The 20000-nt window shown below is 32.4% G+C and overlaps 3 protein-coding genes across 22 annotated transcripts in view; 1 reads left to right on the plus strand and 2 right to left on the minus strand.

Moving 5' to 3' along the window:
* Nucleotides 1–10709, plus strand: part of LOC124950356 (ankyrin repeat domain-containing protein 6) — a 131765-nt gene extending 121056 nt beyond the window's left edge. For 9 of the 19 annotated variants that reach the window (XM_047497053.1, XM_047497045.1, XM_047497036.1 and 6 more), the window contains 6 exons: nucleotides 5559–5768; nucleotides 6883–6981; nucleotides 7461–8645; nucleotides 8729–9014; nucleotides 9171–9413; nucleotides 9503–10709. In XM_047497053.1, the coding sequence (XP_047353009.1) occupies nucleotides 5559–5768; nucleotides 6883–6981; nucleotides 7461–8645; nucleotides 8729–9014; nucleotides 9171–9413; nucleotides 9503–9669 (2190 nt within the window). In that variant the 3' untranslated portion in view covers nucleotides 9670–10709. The remainder of the gene's footprint in view (nucleotides 1–5558; nucleotides 5769–6882; nucleotides 6982–7460; nucleotides 8646–8728; nucleotides 9015–9170; nucleotides 9414–9502) is intronic. The other 10 variants (XM_047496949.1, XM_047496968.1, XM_047496992.1 and 7 more) reach the window with 3 other exon arrangements.
* On the minus strand, nucleotides 10211–13549 carry LOC124950423 (CDK5RAP1-like protein). Of its 2 annotated transcripts, none has more exons than XM_047497084.1 (7): nucleotides 12394–13549; nucleotides 12082–12318; nucleotides 11807–12014; nucleotides 11396–11716; nucleotides 10997–11318; nucleotides 10775–10924; nucleotides 10211–10627 (listed from the first exon to the last, which is right to left on the minus strand). In XM_047497084.1, the coding sequence occupies exons 1-7, from the start codon at nucleotides 12719–12721 to the stop codon at nucleotides 10379–10381; spliced, it is 1815 nt and encodes a 604-aa protein (XP_047353040.1). In that variant the 5' UTR covers nucleotides 12722–13549; the 3' UTR covers nucleotides 10211–10378. The 2 variants fall into 2 exon arrangements, with proteins under 2 accessions (XP_047353040.1, XP_047353049.1); XM_047497093.1 differs by having other exon boundaries at nucleotides 10522–10619.
* A 1400-nt stretch (nucleotides 13550–14949) lies between these two features.
* LOC124950351 (ubiquitin-like modifier-activating enzyme 1) lies at nucleotides 14950–19671 on the minus strand. The gene is made up of 2 exons (XM_047496900.1): nucleotides 18161–19671; nucleotides 14950–17903 (listed from the first exon to the last, which is right to left on the minus strand). Exons 1-2 carry the CDS (start codon nucleotides 18525–18527, stop codon nucleotides 15127–15129), a joined length of 3144 nt encoding a protein of 1047 aa, XP_047352856.1. The 5' UTR covers nucleotides 18528–19671; the 3' UTR covers nucleotides 14950–15126.
* Between the last annotated feature and the right edge of the window lie 329 nt (nucleotides 19672–20000).

Here is a 20000-nt window from a genome sequence, read left to right on the forward strand (position 1 = left end):
CCTTTCAGGGTCGCCCTTAAGATGGCCAAAAGGTTTGTAGAGAGAAAAGAAAAAGAGAAAGAAGTTATAGAGACAGGAAGACAAAGAAAAAGACGAAGAGAGGAAAGGATATGTTAAAAAAAAATTGAAAAAAAAGAGAGAGAGAGATTAATTATAAAAAATTATATGTATATATATATATATAATTATTATAAGATTTTATTTATAATTCCATAGAATGGATTGTTGAAAATATTAAAACAGCTTGATAATAATAATCGTTAAATATAACTTTCGTTAAAATTATTATATTATTATCAAAATATATGATAGTTTTTTAATTTCGATTTAAATCAAAAATTATATTATATGATTACATCATATATTGATATAATAATAATAATAATAATAAATTTGTCCGAAAGAAAATTGAAAAATTATCGTATTGTTATAGATTTTTATTTATTTATTTTTTTCTTTTTTCTTTTTTTTTTTTTTTTTTTTTTTTTTTTTTTTTTATAATAACTTGATCGAAAGTAAGAAGAAAAAAGCATGTATAAAAAAGTTATTATCATCAAGCAATAGACAATAATCTATGCAAGTATATATAAGAAATGATTAAAAATATTTATATTCCGTTAATGTTTTTGATATAAATCTGAATAGTCTTAAGAAAGAATGGGATTAAATTAGAGATAAAGAGAGAAGGTTAGGGTGGTTCTAAAATAAATGATACAGTAATACACGAGGATCATATCGACGTCACCGTATGAAACCGATACGTGGGCCGAGCTTTCTCGCCGCGGGACACCAGCGGCAAATTGCACCCGCAAAGAGAGTAAAGCGACCAGTTGGAATACCGAAGGTGGTATATACCGGTCCATGTTGCTGCTTGCTGCTTGCTGCTGCTGCTGCTGCTGCTGTTGCTTGCTGCTGTTCCCGTCCTTTTATCTCACTCCCACTCTCTATATCTCTCTATCTCTCTATCTCTATCTTCCTCTCTCTTTCTATCTTTCTATATATATATACATCTCTCTCTCTCTCTCTCTCTCTCTGCCCCTTTCTCTTCTTCTACCTCTCTCGCTATCTCCTTTTTCTTCTTCGTTTTACTTTCTGAACTGGTCTCTCTTTCTCTCTCCCTCTCTCTTCCTTTCTCTCTCTCTCTCTCTCTCTCTCTCTCTCTCTCTCTCTCTCTCTCTCTCTCTCTCTCTCTCTCCATGGCCGAGTAAGGCCGCGTATTCCGAGTCCGTTAATGACGTCGAGTATGCATGCGAGATGAGAAAGATGGTCTCGATCTTGGTCAAGGATCCCAAAACCTCCTACTCATTGGACTTGTACTTTCTCGCAACATCGAACGAACTCTCTTGTGTTAATCCATTCGTTACGAAAACTTTCAGAGAGAGAAATAGAGAGAGAGAGAGAGAGAGAGAGAGGGAGAGAGAGAGAGAGAGAGAGTATTAATCTGAACGTTCAGAATTATATTTATTTTCATTTTCACAAGAAATTCATTTACATACGAAAAACAAGATGATATTCTCTTTAATCTATTTAATAATCATATCGATTCTATTGATTATAAAAATAATAAAAATTATATTGATAGTATAGATATCTATATATATATATATATATAGTACATGTACGAGTTTGCGTATGTGTGTTTATATAAATATATATAATCTTTGATAATTCTAATCTAATATTAGCATATTAGAATATTTATATAGTATCGGTTTGTTAAAGTTAAATAAAAGATTGACTTCCTGATATTTCTGATTACTCAAGAAAGACCTTGAATCTTTCGAAGGATTCATAATTCGTAAGAGTTATAAGTAATAATTCTCCTAGAGTAAATGGATTCGATATCGATAATATCTTTTTCGAATGTTAACGAAGCAAATATCTTAGTAAGTAGAGTGAAGGGCGTATCTCTTAGGGAGAGTTACATTGACTTTTTTCTATCCTTTCTATTCTCTCTATCTTCCTTTTTTCTTTTTTCTTTTTTCTTTTTTTCTTTTTTGCTTTCTTTCTTTTTCTTCCTTAGGTCGATTGAATCGACCAAGAACAGAAACGATCGTACGCGCCCCAAGAGAGGGTTGGCTGATCTAAATTGAATAGACGTTTCGTGATGTAGTGCAAGACGTTACCTACCAGCACGGGAGACGCCCACGATAAGGGCCATTCACATTTCCAAGAGAAAGAAAGAAAGAAAGAAAGAAAGAGAGAGAGAGAGAAGGAGAGAAAGAGAGAGAAGGAGAGAGAGAGAGAGAGAGAGAGAGTAAATCTTTCAGTATTCACGTCTCCATTAGACTTTCTTAGCTGAGGAAAAGGAAGATGGCGATCGTGACGAGTGCCAGGAGATATATCGGACTCGATGAAAACTCTACGAACGATCCCTTCGAAGGATTGGATTCTAGATGGACGTTTAAAAGGAACTCGAATCCTTGATTCTATCTTTCAACATAGTACAACCCCGACTTCTCGATTTACGCGGATTATTTGTTTCAATGGATTTTCTTTTTTCTTCTTCTTTTTGTTTATTTTCTTTTCCTTTTTTATTTATTTGTTTCTCCTTTACGCGGAAGAAAAGCACGTAAGAAGAGTCGACCGAAGGTCGAACGGAAAAGAGGAAAAAAGAAAAAAAAAAAGAAAAAAAGAAAAATAAATCAAAGAAGTTATAAAAAGATTTCTTTCATATATTCTCAAAAAAGGAATTTTTGATAAAGATCTGATGAGAAACAAAGAAATCGTAATAAATTTTATTCATTGTCAATATATAAATTGAAATCTAAGAATCTAATACCGCGTCGACCTTTTATCTTTTGATCATTATCACAAAGTAATAGAGAAATAAGTTATGACGCAATCTATTATATAGTGTCGTTTTCTTTTTTTTTTTTTTCCTTTTTTTTCTTTTTCTTTTTTTTTTTTTACAGTTTTTTGATCCAACACACCGTTGCATTAGTCTCAACTTTTTCCATCGACCACGCAGCAACCAGTCAATTTTCTTAAGTATTAGTTCTTAGTACTTTGGATTAAACTATAGTTTTTTTCCTTCTTTTTTTTTTTTTTTTTTCACAAAGAATAATCACTGATAATGGAAGAAGAAGAAAAAAAATAATGAGCGCGTAAACAGGACGATTATTTACTCCTCCATGAAAAGAAAGAAAGAAAGAAAGAAAGAAAAAAAAAAGAAAAGAAAACTACCGAAAAAAAGTTTCCGCATGAATCACGAAACGCATCAGGTGTAATCAAAATTAAAATTTCATTTTGCATTATATATCGATTTTGGTGTTACTGATTGATGAAAAAAAAAAAAAAAAAGAAAAAGAAAAAATATTAACAATTACAACGTACAAGTATCAAGGATATTTCCAATAAGTGTACGAGAGAAAATTATGTGAATTATTGAACATTCATAAAAAAAGAGAGAGAGAGAGAGAGAGAGAGAAAACAAAAAAGAAAGAAAGAAAACAAGCGGAAAAAACAAAGAAAAAGAAAACTTTCGAAGTTAATTCCTTTGTCTCTTACTACTACTCGAGAATGACCGTCAATATCCTCGAATATATTTTTCTTCGGATAGGCAATGAAAGAGATGAAAGAAAAAAAAAAATCTTTACAAGTGACTTGTGCTCGATTACTACGTTGTTTTATTCAAAGACACCGCTTGATAAATGACTAGGAAGATGAGAGAAGTCGATGTAAGGATGATAACGGTCACGGATGTCATTAGGGACGCCGTCGGCAACCATTGGTGTCGAGAGTCTCGAATAAGCTCAAACGATCGACACTAGCAATCGAAGTAATTTCTAATTACGAAGGATCTTTTTATTATATGGAATCATACATTCAGGCACACACATACATATATATATATATATATGTACACACACACACACACACACACACACACATATATATATATATATATATATAAATAAGAAAAAATAGTGTGTAATATCGTAATCTTTAAAATAACATCGACGGATACGTGTTAGATTCTTTAGATTTGCGTTAGCCACGCAAAGAGAAGCTCAGCTTCTCGATGTTGGTCCTTTGCCTTGGGAAGAATCATCGTTAACCCCAGGGTGACACGTACGACCAGCAGCACGAGTCGTTTTCACCTGCAACCGGTTCGTAGGTAAGAGACTACGATGCTGTTTTACGAAGGAGACACTACGTGATAAATTACCGTCTGAATGGACGACCATGATGTACGCTGATAACGTCCGCGGACATGATTAAACTCAGCCACTCCATTGAAAGTAAGAATGAGAGAAACAGAGAGAGAAAAAGAGATAGATAGATAGATAGAGAGAGAGAGAGAGAGAGAGAGAGAGAGAGAAATGGAGAGAAAGAGAGAGTATGTAAGGCTCACAACCATTGGTAACAACAGACTCGTAAACGAAACTCTTGATTTTAGTGCGGTGTAACCGTGGCAGTATTTTACGACGAGGTTGCGTATCCTTCACCGTAGGAGTGGAAGGATCTATTATTTGCATAAATCTGTTGATGCTTTTAGCACTTGAAGAGAGTTACTTCAACCAGGAAGTTCATACTCCTTTTCAGTTTCTCTTTTTCTTTCTCTTTCTCTTTTGTCATATCATACCACCAATTTAAAGTTAAAAGTTATTACTTATTTTCTTTTCTCTCTCTCTCTCTCTCTCTCTCTCTCTCTCTCTCTCTCTTTCTCGCTCTTTTTTTTTTTTTTTACAATCACGTTTTAAATTTTCGAAATGAAAAATTAATACTAATAGGATATATAAAATTGTTAACTAGTCATTATTTATCTTACATCTTCTTCTATGTATACGATATTCCTTATTAATGTTAGATTAATGGTAAATATTTCCTAAAAAAATTAATGTTTCTTAATTAATCTTAAATCCGATTTAAATATATTTTAATTCTATAATATATAATATACTTCATATATATATGCATACTATTTAAATGTACAAAAAATCGGATAAATACAGTATCATATTGATACATACACCAAGATGATTATTATATATATATATATATATATATATATATATATATAAATATTTTTTTTTATAAACAACGAAGTATAACAATGACTTTTTAGGTGATTATTATAAAACTCTTTCTTGAGGCTCGTCAATTTATTTTATCAATCATAAAAACTTACAATTATTTTTTTATTTTTTATTTTTTTCTTTTTTTTTTTTTTTAGATTATAAAACTACAAACCTAGAAACTTTTGGCCCATCCCGTATATTATCTATTTATTATCTATTTATTATCTATTTATTAACTATTTATTTAAAAATTATTTCAAAACTCGAACGTTACGAAACAGTATCGAGAAAGTAAGAATAAATCTTTCTTCTTTTCTCCCGAAGATGAATTCCGTTCGGGTCATGAAAGGTTCTTCTTGCTTTGGATAAGAAATAAGGAAAAAAAAAAAAAAAAAAAAAAAGAAAAGAAAGGAAAGAAAATAAATAAAAATAAAAATATCAGCGAGGACGAATCGATCCTTATCGATTAGTCTGTTTCACATAGAAAGACTTTATGGGGAACGTGCTAAGAGAAATTTGCATGCATATTTTCAGCATGGAAACTCGGCTTTGCACGAAGCCTCATGGCGAGGATACAGCCGGACTGTTGCTGCTTTGGCTAAGGCCCTCGGGACTCAACGCGCTCCTTTGCACGCGAGGAATCTAGCTGGATTTGCGCCGCTTCACCTCGCTTGTCAAAATGGCCATAACCAAAGCTGTCGAGAACTTCTTCTAGCTGGATGCAATCCCGATCTTCAAAACAATGTATGTTATATAACAGAATAACTTTAATAATTATTCTTATTTTTTAATTTCTTATCATCTATGACATTAGATCTACAACGAATTTAATATTAATCCCTTGGTATACATATGTTATTATTTATTATTAGATTGTAAAACAATTTATGTTTCATTTGAATGATCATTTAATTGAATTAATTTTCATGGAAAATTTTCAATGAACTAAACAAAATATTATACATTTTTGACATTTTCATTGTTATTAATCATTTCTTTCTTTTTTTTTTTTTAACTGTATGATAAAGTCATTTTTTCATAATAATTCGTGTTTCATTGGAATATTGTGTTTTTTTTCTAATATCGAATTTCATGAAAAAAAAAAGAAGAAAAAAAGACAAAGAAAAAACATTTGCAATACCAAATGCATTGATATTTTCATTTCATTTTTTTTTTTCACCTAAGCAATGAATTTCTTAACGATTTTATAATGATTCATGTTTTATTGGAATTATTTGTTTGTAATTGAATTTCGTGCGAAAAAAGAAAAAAAAGAAACAAAATTTGCACTGCCAAATAAAGTATTTGTTGATTTACATTAATATTTTCAACGTTTTTATTTATATGATGAATTTGTTAACAATTTTATAATGATTCACGTTTATACCATTTATTTCATTCTAATTAAATCTTAATACTCACGGGATAAAAGGAATTGTTTATAATTATATTTTATAAGGAATAATTTGTAACATTTTAATCGATCTCGTTACGTGCTTGAAGAAAAGATAATCGATTAAATTTACGAATTTATTCGATAACACTGGAATAATAGTTATCAGTAATGCGATAAATTGTTTTTTTTTTGTTCCCTTTCATACACGTTACCTTATCATCATAAATATCCAAGTAATCGTATGCTCGATTAATCATTTATTAAATTCATTCATCACTATCATTAATCGCAGTGGACGTTCATAGGCTTGGCCCATCCGGTTTAACGACTCGAACGACTATCTTTCAATACCCTCTTCCTTCGGCATATTTAATATCGGAATAATTTAAATTTTATTTTATTTTTATATATATCTGTATATATATATATATATATATATTTGTTTTTTATTATTAATTTCAGTATGGAGACACGCCACTTCATACATCGGCGCGTTACGGTCACGCAGGTGTTACGCGTATCTTAATATCGGCGCTCTGCAGGGTCTCTGAACAAAATAAAGTAAGTAAGCATAGCGTTTGTAAATTCAATTTGACGAAAAAAAAACGTTATGATTGAATAATAAAATTGCAATAATAAAAATGATCTATAATAATACACCATACATACGTATGGATTTCAATACATTCAAATTTTAAACTTCGATCAACTTTAACATATACATAACGCTTAATCAAAATAAATTAAATTTTAACTAACTTTACTTGCAATTAAATTCAGACAAATTTTAATATCATCTATGATAGAAAAATAATTAAAATAAATCTAATACACGATTTACGATTTAATAATGAAAATCAATCTAAGAATATTTTCTACAGTCATTGTATATTATCATCGAAAATTTTGAGAATATATATATATAAAAAAAAAAAAAGAAAAAAAAAATAAAAGGAAAAATTGAAAATTTCTATTAATAAGAAAACGAAAATTAATTTCATTAATAATATATATTCTCATTTATTTTCTCGATCACGCAGAACGGTGACACGGCACTCCACATTGCCGCAGCGATGGGCCGTCGGAAGTTGACGAGGATACTTCTTGAAGCCGGTTGTGATAGGACGCTGCGAAACAAGCAGGGCGAGACAGCGAAGGATATAGCTCGTCGCAAAAACCTGACGGAGATACTCGAGATAATCGGTAAGGCAAGGAGCAAGAGTAGAGCCCGTAGCAAAAGTCGGGACGAGGAATCGAGTAACGACAAGGTCGATGGCAGTGGTGGCAGTGCTGTCGCTGCTAAGTGCGATAGAAACGAAAAGAAACGGGAAAAGACTGGTAGCGGTACCAGTGGTAGTAGGGATGGTTGTACGATCAAGAAGGAAAAGAAGAAACATAAAGGAGGTAGTGCCGGTAGCGGCGGAAAGACTCACAAAGTACATTTTGAAAAGGCTGTGATGGGAAGACAATGGTCACCTTATGGTTGCCATTATTATCCAGATCCAGATTCTTTTCCACAGCCAAGATTAGACTCGTTACCACCTGACCCATTAGGAAGGGGTGAACAATATTATCTAGACTTGGCTGGTAATATAAGAAAGGGTCCGGTTGGTGTAGGGTATACTTGTTATTGCGCACCTTTCTTCAGGCATATGGAGGCAAAATTAGAAAGAGATAAGGCAGAATTGAAGGCACATATAGATCAGGCACATGAAAGATTGGATTTGAAAGTGGCTAATCTCGAGAGAAGAACCCGCGGACAGATTTCCGAATTAACTAGATGCGTAGCAGCTGAAAGAGCACGTTGCGACGAAAGACATCAACATCTTCAACAGAAATTATCACGTGGTGGTAGAGGTAGGCACAGTGAAAGACCAGCTAGAACGTCGAATGTCGACGATCAAGTACCTCCTACTCGTGCCAGATCTCTCGAGGATTTACTTGATGATAGACCACAGGATAGAAGCTTTGAAATTCCTGGTGAAACTCCTGTTTATCGAGGTAGTCTTGATGATTTAGATATTCCTGCTATACCTAGGCTAAGCAAATCGATGAAGGATCTTCCTTCGGGATCGGGTATGGCTAGGTCGACCTTGAGAGTACTTGACGTTCCAGCAAGATTGAATGAGACTTTCGACGGTGTCATCAGGCAAGATCGTAGCTCTCCTCTTGGTGCAGCATCATCGCCGTCTATGGGCTCGAGACAACAGACTCGTCGGCAACGGGTAAGTCTGAAATATTTTCATTTTTTCGCATTATATCTGATCAAAGTTTGATTTATTACTTTGCCATTATGCTTTTATTTTAGACGTCTCTCTCGCAGGAACAGGGTACTAATATTAGCCAGGAAGAAAATAACGCGACTCGTAAAAATGGCGAAGAAAATTCAGGAGAATGGAGATCGTCACCGAGTCGTCGTAGCGTTCACGAGATGATCAAACGATTTCAACAAGTACCTGGCATGCATAATGGCTGGCGTGGACAACGTTCTGGTAGTAGCGAACCTACCAGCCCGGAACACAGTCAGTGTTCACAAAACAAAAGGATTCAACCACAGGGTGGTGTAGGGAATAACTGGCATGGTGAAGGTGAAGGTAACCTGAATATTCGGGAGAATCTCATCAGTTTTATTTTTTTCTTATTTTTATCATCGAAATTATTAAATAATAATTATTAAATATAAATAATTAAATCCTTTCTTAGATCGAATAAATGTCTAAACGTATATCACATTCTTATTACCAATGTAGGTAATAACAGTGAAAGTAGCGAGGGAGAGGATGACATGGAACAACCAGAAGCCCTAAAAGGAAATGTTTCGAACAAAGGTGTTATACAAGAAGATGTTCATTACGACAGCATAGCCAGGATGCCTTACAGATCGCGTAGTGCTGTTTATAGTCCTACTCCACTCTTACACGATGCTCACAATGATTCTGGATATAGTACACGTATGTATGGATCGAGTAAAGGAGCCTCACCTTCTCTCTCAGGTAATGAAAATTCACATTGAACGTAGTAAATGGGCAAAATGTTCATGGAAACGTATTATTATAAATGAAACATTCATTTGAAATTGAAGGACAATTAGAATGCGATGTTATTCTACCACCTTCCCAAGGAGGTGCCTTCCCAAGTGGAGAACAATTGGCTGCCTTATTGGAACAACCAAGAGGACATGATTTAACTGTATACGAAAGAGGCGCAGACAATGTTGTCATTAATATAGGAACTGCGAGTCTCGTTTAATGTAATTTTCTTCTGTTTTTTTTGTTTCTTTTTTTTTTTTTTACGAGATTTATCACAAATGTGAACGTGGAACTTCCAAAGATGACGCAAAATCGGGCTCGCTCGTAATTTTGTGAACTCGTCATTAGCGAAAGGTAATTCATACAACTACGTTCTCTTCTATAGACTTATTCGCGTACCTTCTCATTATTTTTTAAACGTTGTCCAATACGTGCTCATTTTTGTAGAATAATAGCAATTACAAACGATTTCTTTTACATATACATATATATATATATATATATGTATATATATATACCTGTGTTCATATTTTTATATAAATATTATGTTAAAAAGAGAGATCGAAATGTTAGTTGTTTGTAATTTGAGTACAAATATAAGAGTTTTTGTTCATCATATTAACGTAGTTACGAATAATCTTCGATCGTCGTGTGTGTAGTAGAAATTTAATTCTGTTTGTTGCCATGCATCAAAAGAAAAAAAGGAAAAAAAAAAAAAAAAAGAAAAAAAAAAAAAGAAAGAAAAAAAGGAAAAAAAAATATATAAATTAAGAATATTTATTGCGCTACGCGTGCATGTGTGTGTCATACTATGTACAAGTTTTCTTCGATCTAATTTTTAGATTATCTTAATGCAATATAGAAATATATGGATGACATTGTATTTTTTATGCTCCTAATAATTGATACAATGTGTCTTTTATTACACATTAAAGAATATACCGATGCTTCGTTCTTTCAGTATCAGAAGTGAAGTCAGAGATGGAAGAGTGATAAAGAGGATCTCCCATTAATGTCATTGAATTAGATTTGTAAATTTTCACGACTACATAATCACCAGCTTCTATTTTTCTTTTAGTAGTTGAATGTTCACTGACAGGTATACTGGCACAAGGAAGTAAAACTCTTATATTGTTATCATTTCTTCCTTGAAGTTTCTGATCACACTTCCTGCTCACCTACCAAAAATAAATGTACACATATCTCAATCTAATAAATATCTTTCACATTTGTACTGATATATATATATATATATATATATATATATATATATATATATATATATACATCTGTTAGAAAAAAAAAAAAGGAAAAGAAAAACTTACACCTTCCACGAGTACAAGCTGTTTTTGACCTATGTATATACCATTCAATTTTTCTGTCTCTTTTCTATACAATGCTATCATTCTTTGGAGTCTATCTGATTTAACGTTTGCTTCAACGTCATCTTTGTATCGATGATATGCTGTTGTTTTCTATATTTGTATAACAAATATTTATGAATGAATATTTATCTTCGCATATATTGATTAGTCGATTCAGATTACCTCTCTCATACTATACGCGAATAGAAAGGCAGTATTATATTTGACTAATTTGATCAATGATAAAGTATCCTGAAATTCTTCCTCTGTCTCCCCACAAAAACCAGCAATAAAATCACTGGATAACGCGACTTCCGGTAGTATATCACGTATGTGATTTACAAGATCAATATATGCCTCTCTTGTATATCCACGTCTCATTCTTTCTAATACAGCGGAATTACCACTTTGTGCAGGTAAATGAATCTGCTTAGAAATATTTGGCCTTTCTGCTATTAATTCGAGTACTTCGTTGGGAAAATCTTTTGGATGAGGTGACGTAAATCTGATAAAAGATCAATCTAATAAATATCATTTTATCATTTCTATTATTCATTAAAATATCTATCTTAAAATAATTACCTTATTCTCATTTCTGGATTAATTAGAGATACCTTATCTAATAGATCACTGAATCTTAATCCACCCTTTTTAGTTTTATATACTGTTTTAAATCCTTTAACAAGATTAGTTTCTACGTTTGAAGGTGTATAAAAATCTGATTGAGATAAATCTCTATAACTATTTACATTTTGTCCTAAAAGAATAACTTCCTTTATACCCTCATCCGATAAATGTTGAATTTCATTAATAATACTATCAATAGGTCTCGATCTTTCTCTACCCCTTGTAAATGGTACTATACAGTATGTACACATATTGTCACATCCTCGCATAATGGAACTGCAAGTAATAATAAAATTATAATAAAATTTAAATTCTATTTGGATATTGGATAATGTAATTGATGTTAAAAAATTTCAAATACATTACACAAATGCACTGACAGAATTTGAATCAAGCCTAACAGGTAAGATATCTGCATAAGTCTCATCAAGCGATAATAAAACATTAATAGCAGTTTCTTTATCGGTTTTTGCCAGAAGTCTTGGTAAATCCTTGTAACTATCAGGACCAGCAATCACATCTATTGCATGTTCTTTTTCTAATATTTTATGCTTTAAACGTTCCGCCATACATCCTATCGCATAAACAAATAATAAAAGGACGATCATAAATCATAATATCCCTTAATATATTGATCATACCTAATAATCCAATTTTTAAAGGAACTTTTTCGATCCTTTTTCGTTTCATATGACTTAAATGAAATAACTTATTCCATATTTTTTGTTCCGCACCATCTCTAATAGCGCAAGTAACTAAAAGCACAATATCAGCATTTTTCATATTATTCGTAAATTGATAACCATGACTTTTTAATATAGACCATATTATCTCTGTATCATTGACATTCATTGCACATCCATGGACATCAAAATATACTGAAACATGAGTAAGAATGATATAAATATTATTGTAGAAAAACAATCCCATAAACAAACCTTATTTATATTTACCTTTTTGATTTTGACCATGTACATTCTGAATGTATGGAATATTTTCAACGGTAGGAATATTAGAAACATTGTTATCGTGTTCATTGTTTTTTGTCAAAAAGTCTCGAAGGGACAATCCATCTTTGGGTAAATATTTTCTTTTTTCTTTTTTATTATCACTGAAATTGTCGACATTAGATACTGTCGAATTTAGAAATACAGTAGTATTTAGTGTACGACAATTATAAATTTCATGAATATTAACGATTTTCCATAATCGTGCATATTTATTTAGACATTGTCTTGATGAGACATAACATAGATTAATAATTCCTTTCATTTTTATCATTATACGTTTCACATATATACGATATTAAACATAATCATTTTATGTGAGACTCATATTAGTAAATTTTTAATATAGTCAAAAATTAGAATTGAATCGAAGAGAATACAAATTCTAACCTAATTTCCATAATTTCCGCCATTCCTTCGCGACTTGCGCGCTCTCTAGTGGCAAATATTTTTTATACTCGGTTAATTTTCTTTTTTTTTTTTTTTTAAATCCTATTTGTAGATACTTTTCTTTTTTTAATCCAATTTCTATATCTGTTTTCACAATATCGTTGATATATATATATATATAGGAATTAAAGGGATTTATCGATATAATAATAAAGAATATATTGAAAATAACATAAGAATAGATTTCGCAATAAAGGAAATTCGGACAAATGAAAGGTCATTCCTAGAAAGATTCTTACGATTGGGGCGGCTTGCTATACGATAAATACAAATTTATTTGATTTAATAATTTTTCGATGAAACGTCGTATATTAACTTATTAAAAATTTTTTCATTATAAATTTTCAAAGGTTACAAAACAAATTGAAATATACGTATGTATGTTAATCTCCTTTGTACAAATATCTCTGAGGACTTATACGATATTCAATTCTTTTGATTGTATTTTATATGTATCCAGTTGTATGGAAATATTACTTGAGCTTGGTAGAATTGATAAAAACGATCTTACGGGAAAACAATAAATATAATTATATATATAGCATTACCTTAATTTTTCAATCAAATGGTTAACATCTCTCGTAACAAAAAAAAAAAAAAATAAAAATTAGAAACAATTAACATTCAAATAAATTAACACAAATTTCCAATTTTATTTCATTATTATATTTTCTATGTTTTTGAAATCCAAACACATCTATTTACGACTTATCGATAAAATAATACAATAAATATCTGAATTCTTTTAAAATTAAAATATCTTCCTTTTCTGACATCCTTGGTGTGACGTGTAATTTTTTTTCCTTTCTTTTCTTTTCTTTTTTTTTTTTTTTAATTATTTTTTTCTCTTTTTAAATATTTTTTTTTAAAGGCTTCCTCAAATGCGCATTTTTCGCTTTGTTTTTTTTTTTTTTTTTTTTCTTTTTCTTCTTCTCTTATCTACCAAGTTTAATCAATCACAAGCACAGCTTCAATCAAATTGTTCGTCCATTATGTCGTAATGAGATTTTTACTAAGCGAATATAAGACAAAATTCAATGTTATTCATTCTGCACGTTATTTTAATCGTACGAAATTTCTTGTTAAATATATAAAAGCGTGAAAAGAAAAACGGATTAACAAAAAGAGCACATAATTTCTTTTTTTGTTTTTTTTTTTTGTGCATACACTTAAACTGTTATTATAAAGAGGGGCGGGACGGGGCGGGGCGGGGCGAGGCGAGGAGGGGGGGGGGTGGAGGTAAAAATAAGATAAGAGGAAAGATATTTTATCACCGCTACTCTACACTGTATTTTTTGTTCACATCTATTAAATGTATTAATTGCAACTGTGACGTCTTCTCTAAGAATATATTGCAAGTATTGGCTAATAATTTACAATTTACTGTTATATATAAAATAGTAAAGTCAGATAATATAAGAATGTTCTTACCATGATGATTCCCTTTTTTTTCTTTTCTTTTTTCTTTTTTTTTTTTTCTTGTTTTTCTTTTTAAATCTAACAATTTATTCTTTTAATTATTATTTCATTAAAGCCACAACTGTTCGCTTCATGATTATCTTTTTATAAATTTGATAATATCTAGGACACTCTTTCAGCTTCATATTAATCATTAAAAATATTCTCACTTAAAGTTCATGCCAAATTTCAAGCTCACATATAATATTAACACATTTATTATTATACCCACATTTGTAACTCGCATTGAATGCTTCGTATGAGATTGTAAATGCTTTTAATTCTATTTATTTCTATACTTTTTTGTTTTGTTTTGTTTTTATTTTTCTTCTTCATCTGAATTTATTGTAATGTTGTCCCTTGTGAGATAATATTTAGAACTTAGATAGTTAAGTATTTTAATTTAATCAATTACACAAAGGAAATAACGAAGGAATCAAGTGATAAGTTTAGAATTAAAGAATAGCAAAATAATAGAAAAGTATGATAATAAAAAGTACGATCTCAAAATTTAGAACCTCTTGGTTTAAATCAGTAAATAAAGGGGGGGATCGTCTGAGTAAGATACATTCAAGCACTGAAAATGCTACCAAGCGCTGACAAAAGAAATAAACTTGTATTCTTATTTTATGAACCTTACATCTTATACAAAGACAAAAAAATCAATTACCTCCTGTATCGGCATTGCAAAATAGAAATTTGTAAAAATCACTAAGGCTAAGTCAATTAAGTAGACATTTTTCTTGTTTACTGGTGAATGTTCGAGGAGAATCAGGCTAAAGTATAGCGTACATATGGGACTTCAACATCGTTTCCTTCGGCATCATTACAACAGAGTTCAAATACCAATGCTCTTACATGTGGCTCCAATTTTTTCTTTGATACTTTCTTGACAACCTCAGACATCAATAGGCCCATACGCTCTTCGCATTTTGGTTTTGGCATAAAGAATGAATATAACATGCATACACCTTGAGATAGCATAGTGACTTCGAGATTATGATGCTTTTTGAAATAATTTAAGAATTCTTTGAGTGTAAGTTCTCCCCTTACTTCGAATCTATCCCATAATGTCCATTCTGTATCATAATATTTTAATTTAGGTGCAGAAATAGGTTCAGAAAATCCAAAGAATGGTAAGGCCAAATTAACAAAACCATTTTTATAAACGGATAAGTCTCTAACACCTCTGGTTAATTTATATAACTCTAGGCATACCAGTCCAGCTACTACAGAGGTTGTTGTAGCTATTGCTGGAATAATCTTTCCAGCTATAAGCTTACTTTTATGCCTATCTGCAGGTGCAATTTTGTAATTAGTAGCACGTAAATTTGATGCTGCCACAATGAAGTCTATATGGAAATTAGAATCATCATCTTTTTCAAATTCCTGAGGATATAGTAATAACCCATTGAGTTCTTCAACTTTTGGCAGTTCTTCTTGTAATTGACTTAGCCTTTCATGATCAATATTTCCACTGCCATTGGATACTTGAACTTGAGAATCTGTTTCTGCTATTTTGACACCTGACTTTGGAGTAAACTCTGGTACTTGTACGGTAGAAACAATTTTAGCAATCTCTTCGCGATCCCGATTAGTTTTAATTCCATAGACTTTCGCCTTTAGATTAGCAGCAGCAATGATATAATCCATATGTAAAGTATTGTTTACATCAAAGATCAAAGGATCAGGGCAACGTTTTGGTCCAGACCAAAACAATTGTCCGCTCGATGTTACTTGATCCGGGGGAAAGTTAAAAAGTAATTGTCTGATTTGATTACTATATTGCTCCTGCCAGTGACAACGAGCCCATGCAATGCAATCCGCAAATGTTTTAGGTCTTTCATCTATCAATGCAGTTTTAACAGATTCTAGTACTTCTAATGGTTGTGTACCAGGCAGTTTTAAAGTTCTTTCTACAAACTGAGAATCGGAAATATATTGAGCAGCATTTTCAGCGGCTTGTCTGAATAAACCTTCAAAATAATCTCTAGCCCATTGTAAAGTATGTTCTATTGCATTAGGGAAATTCTTTAAAGTACAAATTGGTATACTCTTTTCTGGCGGATCTTGTGAGGAACTATACGATTCGGTTAAAAATGGGACAACCACTTGAGTATTACCCTTTGTACCTAATGTACCAGATTCCAATAGAGATTTACGATAATAGACACATCGACGATCCATATAAATGCGTGCATTAACATTATCCAAAGCATTAGCAACTCCATCAAGATCCTCAAAGAATTCATCATTGTATATCTTTTCTGTTTCGGCACAAACTCTATTTTCATGGGCAATTACTCTCACGTCAGGATTCATTCCTGTGATAACTCTTGCTGCTGTAGACGATTTTGATCTTTGCACATCGGATGGTCTGAACAAAAATTGTCTATTCAAATTCGATTTTTCAATCAAGTCCATATCTGTTACGGTAACATAACCCTTTTCTGATCCAACTCCTATCATAGCAAAATTCTTCAAAAGCTCACAACCAATGGCACCTGCTCCAACAACAAAATATTTTAGATTACCAATCTTCGATTGGAATGGTCTTCCAAAAACAGCTATTTGTCGATCGTAACGGGTACCAAGGGGACTGCAATCTTTTTCTTTAGGTTGATCTTTAGGTAGACATTCGATGGCATCAAAGTATAACCATTGATATATAGGATGAAACTTTCCAGTGCAAGCTTTCATTACTTCTTGAGCTACAATTCCGCCTATTGTAGCATTCATAGGATTCAAATCACCGGAAGAGATTTTAGCAAATGTTGTCATTAAATCGTTATTGATCTCAATATCATCTTCAGTTTCTTTTTTAATATTTTCAACTATTCCAATAAATGCGTCAGCATCTTCCTGATTCCATGGTCTAGGCATTCTTCCCTCATTCTCACGATAACGATCTAAAGCTTTAAACGCTAAATGCAATTGTTTAGGATAATCGAATTTTCCATAATCAGTTATTAAGAATTCTGGTTTCTTCAAAGCTTCATCAAGCGATAGAAAATGCAATGATTTTGGTATTTTAACTTGCGTTACAATTCCGCCTCTAATATATTCTGAATACGTTGATGTATCACCAATGCTAAAGGTGTACGGACCAAGTACTTTTATCTTTTTAGGTTCACAACCATTAAGCTCTGTCATGCCTTGAATTTCTGAGAAGGTTACGTAATCACCATCTTCCATACCATGACGTGTATCATCTAAGCAAGTAATGACTCCTTCTGAATCCTTTGAAATACTAGCGATCATAGCACTCACAGGCGGTTCACCATTGGTGTCTACAACAGTGAATGAATTACCAAAATCACAGAATACCTGAGAAAAGAGACCACGAGTATCTGCTATAATAAGCGCTATATCGTTCTCATGAGTTATTTGAGAAATGCGTAATTGTCCGGAAAGAGGTGTTTCCGAAAGAACGACGACCCTAAATTTCTTAATAAATGATTCCGTTAATGGTCCTGAATAGTACGAAGTGGGGACATAATTGTTAAGCTCTGAAAGACGATGACAACAGGCAGCGGCACGATTTTTACCTAAAAAAAAGAAACAAACAAACAAACAAACAAACAAACGAACAAACAAACGAATCAAAAAAAAGAATCAGAATTTTATTATCAGACGAATCATTTAAATCTTTCCGTTAAAATTAAAATAATCACATAAGTCCATGGAGTTCAATGATTTTTTTCTTTTCTTTTTTCATTTTTTTTTTTTCGTTCTTTTTTTTTTTCTTTTTATTTTTTTTTTTTTAAATAATTATTCGACAATAATAAACGACGTTAATATTTACCTATGTCTTCCTCGGTGAGATAAAATTGTGAACCAAGATCTGAAAGTTGACATACGGCATCGTCGTGTAACGTGACAGATTTGACACCGCCAAGGATGACATTTTTTGCGACCTCTACACCAAGACCACCTAATCCAGAAATCAGGACGTCGGATGTTGCCATACGACGCATTGCATCGTGCCCAAGAACATAAAGCTGCCTGGAATATAGACTCTCGTCGATTTCGGCGGGAGCCCGGGATGTCGAGCCGTTTTTCGCCATGTCTGCGATCGTCGCGGAGTCGTCGGCACCTCCCGTTGTGGCAGCAACGCGTCGCTTCTTGGCTGGGGGGTCAACGGAACTCTCCACCACCTCAGCACTAGACATCGGACTTCACGGATCGCCGTATTATGTCCGTCGATTCGTTCTTCTTATCAACCCGGCCGACTTAGCAGCACCACTATTTCTTTTCTTTTTTTCTTTTTGTTTCTTTTTTTTTTTTTCTTTTTTAACTTCTTTTCTCTTTTCAATCACCAAATTTCGGGGCTTACAAACGCGCGCACTACCACCACACCAGCAGCAGACGCACGATCACTCTACACAAGCGCCCCCTTTGCCTCTTACCTTTCTTCCGTTTCACTCCTTTCTTCCTCTTTCCTTTCTCTCTCTCTCTCTCTCTCTCTCTCTCTCTCTCTCTCTTTCTCTCCCCCCCACTCCTTCTCACTCTATCACTATCTCTCTCTGTCTCTCTCTCTCTCTCTGTGTCTATCTCTTTTTGTCTTCTTCTTTCTTCTTTCTCCTTCTTTATATCTCTATTATTTTTATTTCTTTTTTTTCCACGCACGTATTTATTCCTCCTTTTATCATTTACTCAAGGACAATACAATTATTCACATTCACTTTCTTTTTCTTCCTTTCTTTCTTTTTTCTTTTCTTTTCTTTTCTTTTTTTTTTTTTTTTTTGCTTTTTTTCCCCCTTTAGAAAAAACTACGACCCAAAGTCTGTATTTAATAATGTTACCGTTACCTTTTCTATATTCCGACGATCCCAACTCATCGACAATCGACAGTCTTACACTTTTTGTCGTAGGAAAAATACGTTGACTTGTTTTACAATGATTAAAAATTTTCTTGAACTTTCATTCGCCAATATTACGTACGACGTACACCCAACCAATCTTGCCACATTGATGCGTCGTCCCTCTTGAAAGACGAATTTTGTTGCCAGCCGGACGGTCGGTAAAGTAGCTTATTTTTCGTGTGTTCGTAAATCTCGTAAGTCAAACGACGTGGAACTTATATATATCTCTTTTCTGCTTCGAGTTTTACAAAAGGATATAGAAAATGATTAAACGAGGTAAGCCGTTATTATTCATTACTTTCATTTTTTTTCGATACGATCGATGTTATAGGTTCCTCTCACGAATAACTCGTATATTTCTTCGCATGCTCATTACAAAGATAATTATATATATATATATATATATCTTTCCCTTTATCGATTTAGTCAAATGAAGTTGGAAACAAAGGATCTCTTAGTAAAAATGAGGTTGAACGACTGAATCGATTTGTTACTTTTAACCGGAAGTGATTTCATACTCGTCCAATTTTTCACTAAAATATCTACGGCTCGATTCACAGTTTCCTTTATCCGCTATCGTCACTTTTCATTTTCTATCGATTTCTATGCCATTTCTTTGTCCAACTTTACGATCGATTTTTATCGCGGATGTATCAATTGAATGCATATAAAAATATATATATATATATGTCTGTATTAACATATGGTATATATGTATATGTACTGTATCATCGCAAAATCATTTTCTTTTATAGGAATCAATAGTATCAAGTATGACAT

This window comes from Vespa velutina, chromosome 1 (genome assembly GCF_912470025.1).
Source record: "Vespa velutina chromosome 1, iVesVel2.1, whole genome shotgun sequence".
Classification (NCBI taxonomy): domain Eukaryota; kingdom Metazoa; phylum Arthropoda; class Insecta; order Hymenoptera; family Vespidae; genus Vespa; species Vespa velutina.

Coding starts and splice junctions, on each gene's coding strand:
- LOC124950423 (XM_047497084.1), bottom strand. CDS start 12,721: ATGATAAAAATGAAAGGAATTATTAATCTATGTTATGTCTCATCAAGA. Junction 12,319..12,393: donor ACATGGTCAAAATCAAAAAG/GTAAATATAAAT, acceptor CTCATGTTTCAG/TATATTTTGATGTCCATGGA. Junction 11,717..11,806: donor AATTCTGTCAGTGCATTTGT/GTAATGTATTTG, acceptor TATTACTTGCAG/TTCCATTATGCGAGGATGTG.
- LOC124950351 (XM_047496900.1), bottom strand. CDS start 18,527: ATGTCTAGTGCTGAGGTGGTGGAGAGTTCCGTTGACCCCCCAGCCAAG. Junction 17,904..18,160: donor TCTCACCGAGGAAGACATAG/GTAAATATTAAC, acceptor TCTTTTTTTTAG/GTAAAAATCGTGCCGCTGCC.